This window comes from Oncorhynchus kisutch, linkage group LG11 (assembly GCF_002021735.2).
Source record: "Oncorhynchus kisutch isolate 150728-3 linkage group LG11, Okis_V2, whole genome shotgun sequence".
Classification (NCBI taxonomy): domain Eukaryota; kingdom Metazoa; phylum Chordata; class Actinopteri; order Salmoniformes; family Salmonidae; genus Oncorhynchus; species Oncorhynchus kisutch.
This window is the reverse complement of record NC_034184.2, coordinates 10,722,649-10,742,787: the sequence shown is the minus strand read 5'-3', so window position 1 is coordinate 10,742,787 and position 20,139 is coordinate 10,722,649. Positions and strand designations below refer to the sequence as shown.

General features: G+C 44.1%; 1 protein-coding gene across 1 annotated transcript in view; it reads right to left on the bottom strand.

Annotated features, from left to right (window-relative positions):
- Positions 1-19,734, bottom strand: part of LOC109898953 (BAH and coiled-coil domain-containing protein 1) — a 112,506-nt gene extending 92,772 nt beyond the window's left edge. Inside the window, exons 1-2 of the mRNA XM_031836423.1 lie at positions 19,469-19,734; positions 15,871-16,198 (exon numbers count right to left, since the gene is read on the bottom strand). Of these exons, the coding sequence (XP_031692283.1) occupies positions 15,871-16,042 (172 nt within the window). The 5' untranslated portion in view covers positions 16,043-16,198; positions 19,469-19,734. The remainder of the gene's footprint in view (positions 1-15,870; positions 16,199-19,468) is intronic.
- Positions 19,735-20,139: the final 405 nt, after the last annotated feature.

The following is a 20,139-nucleotide window of genomic DNA, read 5'->3' as shown; positions in this document are numbered from 1 at the left end:
CCAGTTTACAGTCCAGAACAGTTTACAGTCCAGAACAGTTTACAGTCCAGAACAGTTTACAGTCCAAAACGGTTTACAGTCCAGAACAGTTTACAGTCCAGAACAGTTTACAGTCCAGAACAGTTTACAGTCCAGAACAGTTTACAGAACAGTTTACAGTCCAGAACAGTTTACAGTCCAGAACAGTTTACAGAACAGTTTACAGAACAGTTTACAGTCCAGAACAGTTTACAGAACAGTTTACAGAACAATTTACAGAACAGTTTACAGTCCAGAACAGTTTACAGAACAGTTTACAGAACAGTTTACAGTCCAGAACAGTTTACAGAACAGTTTACAGTCCAGAACAGTTTACAGTCCAGAACAGTTTACAGTCCAGAACAGTTTACAGAACAGTTTACAGTCCAGAACAGTTTACAGTCCAGAACAGTTTACAGTCCAGAACAGTTTACAGAACAGTTTACAGTCCAGAACAGTTTACAGTCCAGAACAGTTTACAGAACAGTTTACAGAACAGTTTACAGAACAGTTTACAGTCCAGAACAGTTTACAGAACAGTTTACAGAACAGTTTACAGAACAGTTTACAGAACAGTTTACAGTCCAGAACAGTTTACAGTCCAGAACAGTTTATAGTCCAGAACAGTTTACAGAACAGTTTACAGAACAGTTTACAGTCCAGAACAGTTTACAGTCCAGAACAGTTTACAGAACAGTTTACAGAACAGTTTACAGTCCAGAACAGTTTACAGTCCAGAACAGTTTACAGTCCAGAACAGTTTACAGAACAGTTTACAGTCCAGAACAGTTTACAGTCCAGAACAGTTTACAGAACAGTTTACAGTCCAGAACAGTTTACAGTCCGGAACAGTTTACAGAACAGTTTACAGTCCAGAACAGTTTACAGAACAGTTTACAGTCCAGAACAGTTTACAGTCCAGAACAGTTTACAGTCCAGAACAGTTTACAGTCCAGAACAGTTTACAGAACAGTTTACAGAACAGTTTACAGAACAGTTTACAGTCCAGAACAGTTTACAGTCCAGAACAGTTTACAGTCCAGAACAGTTTACAGTCCAGAACAGTTTACAGTCCAGAACAGTTTACAGAACAGTTTACAGTCCAGAACAGTTTACAGTCCAGAACAGTTTACAGAACAGTTTACAGTCCAGTTTACAGTCCAGAACAGTTTACAGAACAGTTTACAGTCCAGTTTACAGTCCAGAACAGTTTACAGAACAGTTTACAGTCCAGTTTACAGTCCAGAACAGTATCCAGTCCAGACAGCAAAAAGGGCTAGAGAGAGACAGTACATTTGATAAAGAGGTTATCATGGACAACAGAAGGAAAAGAAAGGAGAGACAACAAAATAGAATGAAAGGATCATGCTCCCTCAACTTCAGGCAGATTCTTCATGCCCTTCTAGTGTCACTGTTCCCCTGTATTCCTTCACCTCTCTGTGAACCAAGGACCTCTCCATCCATCTAAGACCCTGACACTTTAACAAACAAACACTGCTCAATAGACAGCATTACAATATGAATGAGCAGAGCTGAGATGCAGCACCGAGCGCTGACATTAACCAAATAAGAAGCATACACATTTCAGCTGGACAAGGCCATTTCAGGTATTGAGGGTTGTCGTGGCTGCATCTCTGGACGTTAGTGTGTGTTTCACGTGTCAGACCAGCCGCCCGAGAAGGATTCTCATCCTGGATGACATCATGTCTGTCCCTGGTAAATGATGTCATCGCTCTGGCTCTTGTGAACAGCGGATGCCTTGACCCCGAGGCAAGAGGTGTCAAGGTGTCATCACAATAAGTGTCATCACTCAGTCCATAAGTTCACATCCCAGGAAAAAATATATAATAATTGATTGGTTCCATTACGTTAACACATAATATTCAGCAGTGCCACTGACAAACACCCTACATAATAGATGCAGAGTAGAAATAATTAGTCAACCCATACAACATTGTGCCTGCAGTACTACTGTGCACGTGCAAGTGAGCGTGTGTGTGTGAATGACTGGCTGGCTGGCTGACTGGATGAGTGGCTGGCTGGCTGACTGGCGTGTAGTAGCTATTTGAAGAGCGCTGTACACTGTCTCTAAGCGTGGGCTAAACTATGTTATCTCCACCACCAACCCACTGTACACTGTCTCTAAGCGTGGGCTAAACTATGTTATCTCCACCACCAACCAGCTGTATACTGTCTCTAAGCGTGGGCTAAACTATGTTATCTCCACCACCAACCCGCTGTACACTGTCTCTAAGCGTGGGCTAAACTATGTTATCTCCACCACCAACCTGCTGTACACAGTCTCTAAGCGTGGGCTAAACTATGTTATCTCCACCACCAACCTGCTGTACACTGTCTCTAAGCGTGGGCTAAACTATGTTATCTCCACCACCAACCCGCTGTACACTGTCTCTAAGCGTGGGCTAAACTATGTTATCTCCACCACCAACCCGCTGTACACTGTCTCTAAGCGTGGGCTAAACTATGTTATCTCCACCACCAACCCGCTGTACACTGTCTCTAAGCGTGGGCTAAACTATGTTATCTCCACCACCAACCCGCTGTACACTGTCTCTAAGCGTGGGCTAAACTATGTTATCTCCACCACCAACCTGCTGTATACTGTCTCTAAGCGTGGGCTAAACTATGTTATCTCCACCACCAACCCGCTGTACACTGTCTCTAAGCGTGGGCTAAACTATGTTATCTCCACCACCAACCCGCTGTACACTGTCTCTAAGCGTGGGCTAAACTATGTTATCTCCACCACCAACCTGCTGTACACTGTCTCTAAGCGTGGGCTAAACTATGTTATCTCCACCACCAACCCGCTGTACACTGTCTCTAAGCGTGGGCTAAACTATGTTATCTCCACCACCAACCCGCTGTACACAGTCTCTAAGCGTGGGCTAAACTATGTTATCTCCACCACCAACCTGCTGTACACTGTCTCTAAGGGTGGGCTAAACCACATGATCTCCACCACCAACCCGCTAGCGTTACCACCACCAGCTCCAGCTCCAGAGAAGGGGTTGCCTCGCCTGCCATGCCCCAGATGAAGTCTTCTCATCTAGGGAGAACGGTGAGGGAGGCTCGGGCCTGTCGCTTTCTCTACCTGTGGCTCGGCTGATCTGCTGACTCATCACTGACACACATACATACAAATACACACACAAACACACACTACTTATGAGCCAGAGTGTTCCCGCGGAGATGTTCGGATGAGTTGCCGGGGACGGCGGTCGGTGCTTTCAGGCACCGGTAATCTGACTGGATTATCAACCAGGTGGAAATGCTCAGCCACTCTCGCTCTCTCTCTTCTCTCTCTCCACTCCTCCTTTCCCTCTCTCCTCCTAGCCTCTCTGCTCCACTCTCCCTCCATCCTCACCCTGCTGCTGTTTAATTCCACCTCACCTCTTCTCCTTTCCCTGCTTCCTTCCTTCTCTCCCTTAATTCTACCTCCTCTCTTACTCTTCCTTTCTCACTCATCCCTTTATCCTTTCTTCATGTGTCCGTTCATATCCTCCTCTCCTCCTCCAAGTATTACAACAATGTGAGCAAAAATCACCAGCTGTGAGTCTTGTGGTGGGTGATCAGGGCTGGAGTGTACGGCTATAGGGAGACACACATTACAGCTTCTCCCGAAAGGACTGTTCACTACAACTTCAACCTTCTCCTGAGAGGTCTGTTCATAACAGCTTCTCCCTTCACTCTAGAGAACTGTTCATTACACCTTCTCCCTAGAGGAATGTTCATTACACCTTCTCCCTAGAGGAATGTTCATTACACCTACTCCCTAGAGGAATGTTCATTACACCTTCTCCCTAGAGGAATGTTCATTACACCTTCTCCCTAGAGGAATGTTCATTATACCTTCTCCCTAGAGGAATGTTCATTACACCTTCTCCCTAGAGGAATGTTCATTACACCTTCTCCCTAGAGGAATGTTCATTACACCTTCTCCCTAGAGGAATGTTCATTACACCTTCTCCCTAGAGGACTGTTCATTACACCTTATCCCTAGAGGACTGTTCATTACACCTTCTCCCTAGCAGACTGTACGTTACACCTTCTCCCTTCTCCCTAGAGGAATGTTCATTATGCCTTCTTCCTTCTCCCTGGAGGACTGTTCATGACACCTTCTCCCTAGAGGACTGTTCATTATGCCTTCTTCCTTCTCCCTGGAGGACTGTTCATGACACCATCTCCCTAGCGGAATGTTCATTACACCTTCTCCCTAGAGGACTGTTCATTACACCTTCTCCCTTCTCCCTAGCAGACTGTTCATTACACCTTCTCCCTACTCAATAGAGTACTGTTCATTACACCTTCTCCCTTCTCCCGAGCAGACTGTTCATGACACCTTCTCCCTTCTCCCTAGCAGACTGTTCATTTCACCTTCTCCCTTCTCCCTAGACGGCTGTTCATAACACCTTCTCCCTAGACGACTGTTCATAACACCTTCTCCCAAGAGGACTGTTCATAACACCTTCTCCCTAGAGGAATGTTCATTATACCTTCTCCCTAGAGGACTGTTCATTACACCTACTCCCTAGAGGAATGTTCATTACACCTTCTCCCTAGAGGACTGTTCATTACACCTTCTCCCTAGAGGAATGTTCATTACACCTTCTCCCTAGAGGACTGTTCATTACACCTACTCCCTAGAGGAATGTTCATTGCACCTTCTCCCTAGAGGAATGTTCATTACACCTTCTCCCTAGAGGAATGTTCATTACACCTTCTCCCTAGAGGAATGTTCATTACACCTTCTCCCTAGACGAATGTTCATTACACCTTCTCCCTAGAGAACTGTTCATTACACCTACTCCCTAGAGGAATGTTCATTGCACCTTCTCCCTAGCAGACTGTACGTTACACCTTCTCCCTTCTCCCTAGAGGAATGTTCATGACACCATCTCCCTAGAGGACTGTTCATGACACCTTCTCCCTAGAGGACTGTTCATTATGCCTTCTTCCTTCTCCCTGGAGGACTGTTCATTACACCTACTCCCTAGAGGAATGTTCATTACACCTTCTCCCTAGAGGAATGTTCATTACACCTTATCCCCAGAGGACTGTTCATGACACCTTCTCCCTAGAGGACTGTTCATTATGCCTTCTTCCTTCTCCCTGGAGGACTGTTCATGACACCATCTCCCTAGCGGAATGTTCATTACACCTTCTCCCTAGAGGACTGTTCATTACACCTTCTCCCTTCTCCCTAGCAGACTGTTCATTACACCTTCTCCCTACTCAATAGAGTACTGTTCATTACACCTTCTCCCTTCTCCCGAGCAGACTGTTCATGACACCTTCTCCCTTCTCCCTAGCAGACTGTTCATTTCACCTTCTCCCTAGACGACTGTTCATAACACCTTTTCCCTAGACGACTGTTCATAACACCTTCTCCCAAGAGGACTGTTCATAACACCTTCTCCCAAGAGGACTGTTCATAACACCTTCTCCCAAGAGGACTGTTCATAACACCTTCTCCCAAGAGGACTGTTCATAACACCTTCTCCCTACTCGCTAGACGATTGTTCATAACACCTTCTCCCTACTCGCTAGACGACTGTTCATAACACCTTCTCCCAAGAGGACTGTTCATAACACCTTCTCCCTACTCGTTAGACGACTGTTCATAACACCTTCTCCCTACTCGCTAGACAACTGTTCATAACACCTTCTCCCAAGAGGACTGTTCATTACACTTTCTCCCTAGAGGACTGTTCCTTACACCTTCTCCCTAGAGGACTGTTCCTTACACCTTCTCCCTAGAGGACTGTTCATTACACTTTCTCCCAAGAGGACTGTTCATTACACTTTCTCCCTAGAGGACTGTTCCTTACACCTTCTCCCTAGAGGACTGTTCCTTACACCTTCTCCCTAGAGGACTGTTCATTACACTTTCTCCCAAGAGGACTGTTCCTTACACCTTCTCCCTAGAGGACTGTTCATTGCACTTACTCCCAAGAGGACTGTTCCTTACACCTTCTCCCAAGAGGACTGTTCATTAAACTTTCTCCCTAGAGGACTGTTCCTTACACCTTCTCCCTAGAGGACTGTTCCTTACACCTTCTCCCAAGAGGACTGTTCATTACACCTTCTCCCTGGAGGACTGTTCCTTACACCTTCTCCCTAGAGGACTGTTCCTTACACCTTCTCCCTAGAGGACTATTCATTACACACCTCTCCATACTCCCTAAAGGACTGTTCATTACACCTGCTCCCTAGAGGACTGTTCATTACACTTTCTTCCTTCTAACCTAGAGGACTGTTCATTACACCTTCTCCCTTCTCCCGAGCAGACTGTTCATGACACCTTCTCCCTTCTCCCTAGCAGACTGTTCATTTCACCTTCTCCCTTCTCCCTAGACGACTGTTCATAACACCTTCTCCCTAGACGACTGTTCATAACACCTTCTCCCAAGAGGACTGTTCATAACACCTTCTCCCTAGAGGAATGTTCATTATACCTTCTCCCTAGAGGACTGTTCATTACACCTACTCCCTAGAGGAATGTTCATTACACCTTCTCCCTAGAGGACTGTTCATTACACCTTCTCCCTAGAGGAATGTTCATTACACTTTCTCCCTAGAGGACTGTTCATTACACCTACTCCCTAGAGGAATGTTCATTGCACCTTCTCCCTAGAGGAATGTTCATTACACCTTCTCCCTAGAGGAATGTTCATTACACCTTCTCCCTAGAGGAATGTTCATTACACCTTCTCCCTAGACGAATGTTCATTACACCTTCTCCCTAGAGAACTGTTCATTACACCTACTCCCTAGAGGAATGTTCATTGCACCTTCTCCCTAGCAGACTGTACGTTACACCTTCTCCCTTCTCCCTAGAGGAATGTTCATGACACCATCTCCCTAGAGGACTGTTCATGACACCTTCTCCCTAGAGGACTGTTCATTATGCCTTCTTCCTTCTCCCTGGAGGACTGTTCATTACACCTACTCCCTAGAGGAATGTTCATTACACCTTCTCCCTAGAGGAATGTTCATTACACCTTATCCCCAGAGGACTGTTCATGACACCTTCTCCCTAGAGGACTGTTCATTATGCCTTCTTCCTTCTCCCTGGAGGACTGTTCATGACACCATCTCCCTAGCGGAATGTTCATTACACCTTCTCCCTAGAGGACTGTTCATTACACCTTCTCCCTTCTCCCTAGCAGACTGTTCATTACACCTTCTCCCTACTCAATAGAGTACTGTTCATTACACCTTCTCCCTTCTCCCGAGCAGACTGTTCATGACACCTTCTCCCTTCTCCCTAGCAGACTGTTCATTTCACCTTCTCCCTTCTCCCTAGACGACTGTTCATAACACCTTCTCCCTAGACGACTGTTCATAACACCTACTCCCAAGAGGACTGTTCATAACACCTTCTCCCAAGAGGACTGTTCATAACACCTTCTCCCAAGAGGACTGTTCATAACACCTTCTCCCAAGAGGACTGTTCATAACACCTTCTCCCTACTCGCTAGACGACTGTTCATAACACCTTCTCCCTACTCGCTAGACGACTGTTCATAACACCTTCTCCCAAGAGGACTGTTCATAACACCTTCTCCCTACTCGTTAGACGACTGTTCATAACACCTTCTCCCTACTCGCTAGACAACTGTTCATAACACCTTCTCCCAAGAGGACTGTTCATTACACTTTCTCCCTAGAGGACTGTTCCTTACACCTTCTCCCTAGAGGACTGTTCCTTACACCTTCTCCCTAGAGGACTGTTCATTACACTTTCTCCCAAGAGGACTGTTCATTACACTTTCTCCCTAGAGGACTGTTCCTTACACCTTCTCCCTAGAGGACTGTTCCTTACACCTTCTCCCTAGAGGACTGTTCATTACACTTTCTCCCAAGAGGACTGTTCCTTACACCTTCTCCCTAGAGGACTGTTCATTACACTTACTCCCAAGAGGACTGTTCCTTACACCTTCTCCCTAGAGGACTGTTCCTTACACCTTCTCCCTAGAGGACTGTTCCTTACACCTTCTCCCTAGAGGACTATTCATTACACACCTCTCCATACTCCCTAAAGGACTGTTCATTACACCTGCTCCCTAGAGGACTGTTCATTACACTTTCTTCCTTCTAACCTAGAGGACTGTTCATTACACCTTCTCCCTTCTCCCGAGCAGACTGTTCATGACACCTTCTCCCTTCTCCCTAGCAGACTGTTCATTTCACCTTCTCCCTTCTCCCTAGACGACTGTTCATAACACCTTCTCCCTAGACGACTGTTCATAATACCTTCTCCCAAGAGGACTGTTCATAACACCTTCTCCCAAGAGGACTGTTCATAACACCTTCTCCCAAGAGGACTGTTCATAACACCTTCTCCCAAGAGGACTGTTCATAACACCTTCTCCCAAGAGGACTGTTCATAACACCTTCTCCCTAGACGACTGTTCATAACACCTTCTCCCAAGAGGACTGTTCATAACACCTTCTCCCAAGAGGACTGTTCATAACACCTTCTCCCAAGAGGACTGTTCATAACACCTTCTCCCAAGATGACTGTTCATAACACCTTCTCCCGAGAGGACTGTTCATAACACCTTCTCCCTACTCACTAGACGACTGTTCATAACACCTTCTCCATACTCGCTAGACGACTGTTCATAACACCTTCTCCCAAGAGGACTGTTCATAACACCTTCTCCCTACTCGTTAGACGACTGTTCATAACACCTTCTCCCAAGAGGACTGTTCATTACACTTTCTCCCTAGAGGACTGTTCCTTACACCTTCTCCCTAGAGGACTGTTCCTTACACCTTCTCCCTAGAGGACTGTTCATTACACTTTCTCCCAAGAGGACTGTTCATTACACTTTCTCCCTAGAGGACTGTTCCTTACACCTTCTCCCTAGAGGACTGTTCCTTACACCTTCTCCCTAGAGGACTGTTCATTACACTTACTCCCAAGAGGACTGTTCCTTACACCTTCTCCCAAGAGGACTGTTCATTAAACTTTCTCCCTAGAGGACTGTTCCTTACACCTTCTCCCTAGAGGACTGTTCCTTACACCTTCTCCCAAGAGGACTGTTCATTACACCTTCTCCCTGGAGGACTGTTCCTTACACCTTCTCCCTAGAGGACTGTTCCTTACACCTTCTCCCTAGAGGACTATTCATTACACACCTCTCCATACTCCCTAAAGGACTGTTCATTACACCTGCTCCCTAGAGGACTGTTCATTACACTTTCTTCCTTCTAACCTAGAGGACTGTTCATTACACCTTCTCCCTTCTCCCGAGCAGACTGTTCATGACACCTTCTCCCTTCTCCCTAGCAGACTGTTCATTTCACCTTCTCCCTTCTCCCTAGACGACTGTTCATAACACCTTCTCCCTAGACGACTGTTCATTACACCTTCTCCCAAGAGGTCTGTTCATAACACCTTCTCCCAAGAGGACTGTCCATAACACCTTCTCCCTACTCGCTAGACGACTGTTCATAACACCTTCTCCCTACTCGCTAGACGACTGTTCATAACACCTTCTCCCAAGAGGACTGTTCATAACACCTTCTCCCTACTCGCTAGACAACTGTTCATAACACCTTCTCCCAAGAGGACTGTTCATTACACTTTCTCCCTAGAGGACTGTTCCTTACACCTTCTCCCTAGAGGACTGTTCCTTACACCTTCTCCCTAGAGGACTGTTCATTACACTTTCTCCCAAGAGGACTGTTCATTACACTTTCTCCCTAGAGGACTGTTCCTTACACCTTCTCCCTAGAGGACTGTTCCTTACACCTTCTCCCTAGAGGACTGTTCATTACACTTTCTCCCAAGAGGACTGTTCATTAGACTTTCTCCCTAGAGGACTGTTCCTTACACTTTTTCCCTAGAGGACTGTTCCTTACACCTTCTCCCTAGAGGACTGTTCATTACACTTTCTCCCAAGAGGACTGTTCATTAGACTTTCTCCCTAGAGGACTGTTCCTTACACTTTCTCCCTAGGGGACTGTTCCTTACACCTTCTCCCTAGAGGACTGTTCATTACACTTTCTCCCAAGAGGACTGTTCCTTACACCTTCTCCCTAGAGGACTGTTCATTACACTTTCTCCCAAGAGGACTGTTCATTACACTTTCTCCCTAGAGGACTGTTCCTTACACCTTCTCCCAAGAGGACTGTTCATTACACTTTCTCCCTAGAGGACTGTTCCTTACACCTTCTCCCTAGAGGACTGTTCCTTACACCTTCTCCCTAGAGGACTGTTCCTTACACCTTCTCCCTAGAGGACTATTCATTACACACCTCTCCATACTCCCTAAAGGACTGTTCATTACACCTGCTCCCTAGAGGACTGTTCATTACACCTTCTCCCTAGAGGACTGTTCCTTACACCTTCTCCCTAGAGGACTGTTCCTTACACCTTCTCCCTAGAGGACTGTTCATTACACACCTCTCCATACTCCCTAAAGGACTGTTCATTACACCTGCTCCCTAGAGGACTGTTCATTACAGCTGCTCCCTAGAGGACTGTTCATTACACCTTCTCCCTAGAGGACTGTTCCTTACACCTTCTCCCTAGAGGACTGTTCATTACACACCTCTCCATACTCCCTAAAGGACTGTTCATTACACCTGCTCCCTAGAGGACTGTTCATTACACTTTCTTCCTTCTAACCTAGAGGACTGTTCAATACACCTTCTCCCTACTCCCTAGAGGACTGTTCATTACACCTTCTGCCTTCTCCCTAGACGACTGTTCATTACACCTTCTGCCTTCTCCCTAGAGGACTGTTCATTACACCTTCTGCCTTCTCCCTAGAGGACTGTTCATTACACCTTCTGCCTTCTCCCTAGAGGACTGTTCATTACACCTTCTCCCTACTCCCTAGAGGACTGTTCATTACACCTTCTGCCTTCTCCCTAGAGGACTGTTCATTACACCTTCTGCCTTCTCCCTAGAGGACTGTTCATTACACCTTCTGCCTTCTCCCTAGAGGACTGTTCATTACACCTTCTCCCTACTCCCTAGAGGACTGTTCATTACACCTTCTGCCTTCTCCCTAGAGGACTGTTCATTACACCTTCTGCCTTCTCCCTAGAGGACTGTTCATTACACCTTCTGCCTTCTCCCTAGAGGACTGTTCATTACACCTTCTGCCTTCTCCCTAGAGGACTGTTCATTACACCGTCTGCCTTCTCCCTAGAGGACTGTTCATTAAACCTTCTTCCTTCTCCCTAGAGGACTGTTCATTACACCTTTTGCCTTCTCCCTAGAGGACTGTTCATTACACCTTCTTCCTTCTCCCTAGAGGACTGTTCAATACACCTTCTGCCTACTCCCTAGAGGACTGTTCATTACACCTTCTCCCTACTCCCCAGAGAACTGTTCATTACACCTTCTCCCTGCTCCCGAGAGGACTGTTCAATACACCTTCTGCCTACTCCCTAGAGGACTGTTCATTACACCTTCTCCCTGCTCCCTAGAGGACTGTTCAATACACCTTCTCCCTACTCCCTAGACGACTGTTCATTACACCTTCTCCCTACTCCCTAGAGAACTGTTCATTACACCTTCTCCCTGCTCCCTAGAGGACTGCTCATTTCACCTTCTCCCTAAAGGACTGTTCATTACACCTTCTCCCTGCTCCTATAGAGCAGTGGTTCCCAAACTGTGTCCACAAGGGGTTGACCTGGGGGGAACGGGGGTCCCCCCACCCAAAAAAATATACATATATATTTTAAGGAACTCAGGCCATCGTTCAACTTACTATCGAAAGTTGTAATAGTAGATTGCATAAGGTGCTATTTCAAAGTTGAGTAGTGCATCATCAGTTTTATTCTTGTCATGTCAATCATCGCATACCTTAGAGAGCTATTTATAACCTGTCAGAAATGTCCAGATGAACTAGCCCATGTCAGCTGACCTTTTTTAGCTAGGTTTTTCTATCCCAAGGATATTGTTGTAATGTTTGAGTCACTCAAATATCACATGAATAAACATTAGACATGGCAAAATGTATAGAATTGCAAGAAAATAAGCTTTAAAGCTTTACACTTGCAAAATGTTCTCAGCACCCCATGGCATCGTGTAGAATTGCAGGAAATAAGCCTTAAACCTGCAACATTGTATCTCCCCCAACAAAAGGGGTGTGAACAGTTTGTGTCATGAACAGTGCTTGTGTCCATAGAAATACATGTGCTGGAAGGGAGGCCTGAGGGAAAAGGAACTATTCTAGATTCACAGCCTTAAATATGATCTCCTCCGACTAAAGGCACAGACAGACAGACAGACACACACCCTTATCTCCAACACACACCACCCCAGAGAGGGAGACGAGTCTCTCCGTTTACTAACTCTGTGTCTAGTCTACCTCTTACACAAACAGACAGGCAGACAGGCAGACAGGCAGACAGGCAGACAGACAGACAGACAGACAGACAGACAGACAGACAGACAGGCAGAACACGCTAACAACTCTGCCATTGGATGGGAGGGGGGGGGGTGTCTCTTCTCTGTAACTGTGGCGATCAAAGTAATGGCACCCCGAAGCTAGCACCTCAAACACCTTAGCCAATCAGCTTGCTCGCTGGCTCCGAGTCCAAACGAGGCATCAGAATGACTGGACAGGGCTGCGGAGTGTGAGACCGTGTCTGATACACACACACACTCAGAACACACATCACACACGGCACACACCCACACACAAATACCCAACACACACACACAGCAAACACACACACAGGACAGTGTAGGAGCCAGTGCTGACATAATGAGACACAGCACTTATGGAGAGAGGAAAAGAGAGAGAGGGAAAGAGAGCAAAAGGAGAAGAAGAGAAAGGGGGAGAAAAGGGAGAAGAGAGAGAGGGAGAGAAAAATGAGAGGAGAGAGGGAGAGAGAGAAAAAGGGGAAGAGAGAGAGAGGGAGAGAGAGAAAAAGGAGAAGAAGAGAGAGGATCAGAAATTCCCACAAGAATAGTAAATGAACAATTTTGCAAGTCATCACAAGATCAAATGCTATTTTTAGGGGGTTTAGGATTAGGGTTAGAATTACATTAAGGGTTAGGGTTAGGAGCTAGGGTTAGTCTTAGGGTTAGGATTAGGAGCTCAAACGTACGCGTTCACACACACTAATCCACACCTTCTGAAAAGTGACACACCTGTGCAAGGAGGCTCAGCCACACCCTCCATGATACAGCACACCTGTTCAACTATACATCTACCTACAGAATAGACACAACCCTCAGAGAGAGACAGAGAGAGAGAGAGAGAGAGAGAGAGAGACAGAGAGACAGAGAGACAGAGAGAGAGAGAGAGAGAGAGAGAGAGAGAGAGAGAGAGAGAGAGAGAGAGAGAGAGAGAGAGAGAATGACAAATGGTCCCAGTTCAGATATGAACCTCACAGACAACACAATACCACTGGTGTTCATCTGAGGGGCTGGTCTTTATAGCTATATAATAGTGATAACAGCCATTTAGCCACCTCATCATGCGCAACAGACACCATGCGGATCCTTATAAGGACGTGGACGTTATAGATGGATCAAATACAGATTTAGCAAAACAACGATGGTAAAAGAAGGAAATGTACATTTTTCCTCACCATTTCCTCATAAGATTCTGGAATTACCCTGCTGCAGATGCAAAACATTGGTGAATCTCTGTGTGTGTGTGTGTGTGTGTGTGTGTGTGTGTGTGTGTGTGTGTGTGTGTGTGTGTGTGTGTGTGTGTGTGTGCGTGCGTGTGTGTGTGTGTGTGTGTGTGTGTGTGTGTGTGTGTGTGTGTGTGTGTGTGTGTGTGTGTGTGTGTGTGTGTGTGTGTGTGTGTGTGTGTGTGTGTGTGTGTGTGCGTGTGTGTGTCAAAATCAAAATCAAATCACACACGCACGTGTGTGCGTGCGTGTGTGTGTGTGTGTTTTGGGGGAGAGTCGTCCCAGCAAGAGGAGATCTAACTAACCCCCAAAAACCTTTCCTCCTCCCCCTGACTCCCCCCTGACGCCCCCGCCTGCCCTGCCTGCACCACACATCACATCAACCCCTCTGCCCAGTGGCCTAGGGCCAGGCAGACAGCTATCTGAATCTCAAGGGGTGCCCAACACAAAGTGCCCCCCTCCTCAGCCCCTTTACAACGGGACCCCATCCAAAAAACAATCCCCATCAGAATGTCAGTCATCCATCAGGAATAATGAAGCATTACTGAAGTACTGGCGTTCTAAATATGATAACATACATTGTGAAACACTTTGAGACTATATAAACGCTAAAAGACTATAAAAATGCAATTCATATAGTTATTATTATTACAATGATACTCTGTGATAAGATAGCTTCACCAGCAAACTTACTGTACAACAAAATAGAGCAGACAATGCCAAACGCTCTCAAATGCACAGCTAAATACCATGTGCTGCTGCTGTAAAATGCCCATAAAGGTGGTGAGAATAAATTCTGTCTGTATTTAATTTGTCAATTTACCCATAATTTTCATTTTTACTTTATTAAATCTTTATTCAACCTTTATTCAGAAGGTATAGTCACTAAATGTGTATTTACAAAGACGGCCTGGCATACTAAACGATTCAAATTCCCAATTTAATTGATACGCGTAATGCATTTAGACCAACATCTATAGCTAGAAAATAAATGTTCTTAACTATAACGACAACAACACGGGTTCGTATCTCAACGTTTTATAAGAAATTAATGAGATTTCACTCAAGACACATAGGTTTTATATTTATACACGCATTCGCTCGGTTTTACGATTCACTACATGATTAGGTGCAGCAGACACCCCTCCCCCAGCATTCACTTACACACACACACATACACACACACCTTCACTCCCCCCTCCCCTCCTCCTTTAGGACAGGATACCAAAGCTACTTGTTAAAATCTAATGCATGCACTGTCAAACCATTCTCGCCCGTCACGTCCGCGCTCAATATAGAAACCGGATTGTCTGGTATTACGCGCACCTCTATTAGCGCAGGCTCCTCTCCACTCCTACAGACTGACCCCCGGGTCTCGGACTCAGGACAGTCGCAGGGCCTCACCGAAGACGGAAAGGAACGCACCAGCTCGCACGTCACTCCTCCACACGCACCGCGCTCACGGGAATAGGTCTACAGTATCCTAGCCTACGCACATACAACAATAATTTTAGCAAAGGACAAACGGTTGATGGTAAATGAGGCAACATAAAGTTACAAATGGATTAAAACCCCATTTATAACATTAGGATTAGTCCATTTTACTAAACAGATTTTTGGGAGGTGAAACTATCCAACTTCATTTGGAAAGATTCCATGTCACTTGAAAGCAAATAATGTATTGTAGGCCTAATAATCCTTTACTCTTTCTAAATAATCCAATAATATTTCTGAATTATGTAATAATCTATTTTATATAACAACGTTGTATATTGTGTTCTAACTATAAATCGTATTGTCTAGAATAGGTTTAGTCTCACTAAATCTGTAATTTAACAAATTCATTTTGTGTTTACTTTTATAAAATGCACGCTTATTTTTCATATTAAAGTAGCCTACACTCGGTTCTGACAGGGTATGTAAGAAACAGCGCTAGAAACGGTTCAATAAAATATAATATTGACTAAAACTGGAACATAAAATATCAAGAGTCCACAGTAATTCCTAATTTCGAGAATGACCACATCGTCTAACTCATTTCCTTTTCCAATAAACTCTCGTTCGTCCCTGACAAACGGCAGGGTTAAGTTTACCACGGTAGATGCACACGGTATGTCCGTCCCACTTTCAAACAGGCCAAAAACACCAGAGACTCATTTATAAAATCGCACAATTAATCTTATATTCCAACAAATTCGTATTTCCACCAACCTGAATGTGGGGCCATGGCGATGTGAGAGGAATAGTACTTTCCAGGCTGGAAGTGAGCGGGGTGCTGCACCGTGCCTCGGCCGCCAGAAGCTATCCGAGAGGAGGCGTGGTGAACCAGCGCGCCCCGCTCTGTCAAGAGGTGGTGTGGAGGAGCGAAATCCCGGCTTTCCATTCTGTCGAGAAGCAATAAATCCCAAATCCAGAGGAAAAGCCAGAAGCATCGAACGCTGTCTAGATTCAATAATCCCTTTTATGAACTTCGGATAGGTCGTCTTGAACTCATTCGAGTATTTGCCTTGCCCACCAAAAAGTATGTCCCGGTCATGTTCTACAAAGAGAAAACACAAGACCACGTCAATGCACCGAAAACAATGGGACAAAATCTCTGAAAGATCAATTGAGGCGTGTAATTCTCACACGCATCCTGTCTAATGTTGCCAACTACACTTTATTTCCTTGCATTACAAAAGTATAACATCAAGTGTTTTTAAGTATCAGTAAAAGAATGCTAAAAGGTTTGACTAAATGAAACCCCAAAACAAATAGCCTACCCAGTCTACAGTAGCCTACGGTAGAATGCAGACTCAAACCGCTTACTCGTCTTCATGGCAGACAAGAAAGAGCAGGGTGGCTACAAACGGAACAACAAAAGGAGTGGTCATCTTAAACTACGGGTTGTTTCACTGTAGGGGATAATAACGCTATACTACTTCGGTGTACTCTGAAACCTATAGATGAGTCAGTCTGGGGGGGTCTACCATCTCTCAGTCTCACGTCGGAATTAGACGTTCGTCCATATCTCACCTGAAGCAAATGTTTGATCTTTCAGTCAGTCCATTACAGACCAATTTTGTAATTTCCAAACTCCAAGCATCAAAACTGCTTCCTTGACCATAACCTACTGCAAATCATCAAAAGGAGAATAGGCTACATTATAAATATGTCGATGTAAACAAAATACTATTAAGACTTAAATGTAGGCATAAATATATTGAAATGTATCAGCTACAGTATTTTGTTAGACTTGGGACAATTCTGTCACGTCCGTGAATTTTGACTAGCTCCTTTATGTCTGTAAATGTGTATTTTCTTTACTGGCATATATAGTCTGAATGTGCTTGAGAAAAGGCATTGAAATCGCTTGTTTATCGCAAAGGTAATTTAATAGTTAAGTCAACATTGCCTTTCACCCCTTTCACAGTGGTAATCACTTAAAATGCATGTATGGGTGGGTGCATCCGTAGGACATGTATAATAACAACACCAACTAAATGACGTTTACCGCCGGGGATAGAGACTTAAGCAATAAATATAGGAATGGGAATCAACATACTCATATGTGCCTTATACCCCTAGTCATTCAGTTCAATGGGACACCCCATGGCGCTCAAATTTGGATAGGTGGGCCTGTGTTCACAAAACACATCTCACTGGGCAATGTATTAGGCCGCTTCAATAGCACCTCCATTCAGGCACTACTGATATGGTGATTGGTGAACTTCAATTATATCAGCAAAATCCAAGGTAAGAGAACAAAGAAAATATAAAATGGCGAGCTAAACCAACTGGTCCTCTTGCTATTTCAAGGAGAAAAGTATACAGCGAACATTCTACTCTAGAACAGTAGTCAAACTGAAAAGTTCAGGAATTCTGAGCTAGACAAGCCTCTCTCAACGACAGAGCAGAGGCTTATATGTTCAGGCAGCATAGGCTACTGACGAATGTGTTTGTATGTGTGTGTGTGTGTGTGTGTGTGTGTGTGTGTGTGTGTGCGCGCGCGCACGGTGCTCAGTGAGAGATTTGCACATGTATCCAAATCCTTGAGCATGACAACGTGTTAGAGTGTATTTTTATTCAAAAGGTTGACAATCGTTGAAAAATGGTATTGGCCTACACTCCTCACAATGTGATAAAAATATATATATATATGTTTCATTCTGTTACAAAAAACGGTCTTAGAATGCATAGAACCAAATACATTTCAATTATATTAAAATAATTACATTTTAAACGTGCACATTTTTTATGATATTTTTAATCAAATCGTTACATTAAAGGCTAAAGGTGCTTTCAGAGTTAAACGTTCAAAGTGTTTTATCTTCTTTATGTGTAATAGTGGAACCATGAAAAACTATTATGGAATTTAATTTTGCAACAATCGAAGATACATCGCTTCCTCTCATTTCACGCAGAATATTTTTTACATTATTCCTCGTAAAAAAACGTCTAAAATGTTTACATTCCAAGTCAAAACGAAGCCACCCAAGCTATGCATTTCGACCAAACAACATCTACAATCAATGTAGAACCATAGGCTTTACCGTCCTTCAACCGTGTCACTGAGCTGACTAGAGGGAATCACATAAAAAAAACACATTCAAATCTGATTAAAAAACAGGTAGCCTGGGCCTAATTTAAATCTGGGATCAACGTGGGAGTAGGCTAGGAGACGCTGAGACTTCCTTTCCTTCCACTCCTCTCTGCCCGACAGTCTTTCTCTCTACCCCCCTCCTCCATCGCTGCCCCCAAAGGGTCAAACTATCAGGAGACAACAACAAAAAACCTTTCGAAAACTACCAGCCGAACGGCAATACACGAAAAGCCTGCCTAAACACTGAGGTGGAAGCACGAATGTCTCCTTTCTTCCCAATTCCCCACATGAGATGCGATTGTAATAAAACTAAGGTATTTTGGGCATAGAACGCACAAACTCTTCTGAAAAATAAGACTCTCATAAGGGCATCACTGTTGTCACTGTTATTTGTTCACTACACGGCTTTACGTTAGGCCCAAGAGCTGCAATTTTGCAGTAAAGCGAAGTCACAAACCATAACTGGGATACTAAATCAAGATATTCAAAGGCCAGTTAAGCGAAAGACACACTCCAAGAGGGACACTCCAAGCACAGCGAAACCTGCCTGGTGGGACTCGGCAAGAACTGTCTACTGGCAAAGCCCCCTCCATAACAACTGTGAAAAACTGCAGTAGGCCAAGCCTATTATCAAATAGGCCTACTGATATTAAAACAACAAAACTACAATATAATCCATTATTAGTTTATCTGAACCACGGGTAAAAGCGCGTCTTATAATGCATAGAAACAAATACATTTAAATGATGTTAAGATAATTATATTTTAAACGTGGCATCTCATCTCGTCAGGAGAGAGGTTTTGGAGATGATTGTTTAATTGTACAATAACAATGATTGTCTATACAACAATCAACGTTTAGCTTGTCAACAGCATAAGGAAGGAACCTTCACTTGGCTTAAGTACAAATGTTAAAATGGCTATATTCTCATGCATTTTTGTTATATACTATAGTCATTATAGTATTTGTCATTGTACTATTTATAATTATTATTATTTTGTTAGAAATATTAATATTGTTGTTACTTTCATTATATTACTATACTACTGGACTACTACTAAGCAATGGAACATATTTGTGATTTAAATTAATGCATCTTGTCTTTACGCAGTCTAAAATAACCCAGAAATGTTCTACTACAAAGACTCTTTTAAAAGCAGAAGTTGAAAGTATAGATGTTTATTATTATACACATTCAAAATGGACACAATAAATAAATTACTTACTGGTAAGTTATTCCTTGCATAACAATTAATTATTTTTAAAAAATGTACAAAAATATACAAAGGAAAAAATGCGGCGTACAAAAAGGAAAACATGTGGAAATAGTTACATCCTAGTCTGCAGATTGTAGTGTGCAGTTGAGGTATAGAGATGCATCGTAGAAGTACAGGCTTCTAGTGAATCTAAGCTCGTACATCCACACAGAAACTCTCCCACTGTATCCGCTAGTGCCACTCAACTACGAGCGAAGGAGGGACAGTAGGGGAACGCACTCTCCCATTGGTTTGATAAATACAATGAGAAGCGTGTCCGTGAGGCGCGCCCCGCGATAAACAGAAACTCTGGTTGGAAGATGCCCTGAACCAATAGGAATGCTGCTGGATTCCTAAAACAAAACGGCGGGCGTTTGATTTAAGCCCTTGCCAGAGCATAGCCCTTTCCAGAGCGTAGCATGCAAATGTCAGGAGATATCATCAAAACACAGCACAGCTCTGTGAGTGAACAGCAGAAAATACAGGACTTTTGATCACTAGGAAGTCCACAGAATATTTTGTGATCACATGAACTACACGTCAATCACCAAACTACGTTAAAACAATACTTTTCTTTTGGATATTTTTTTATTTAACTAGGCAAGTCAGTTAAGAACAAATTCTTATTTACAATGACGGCC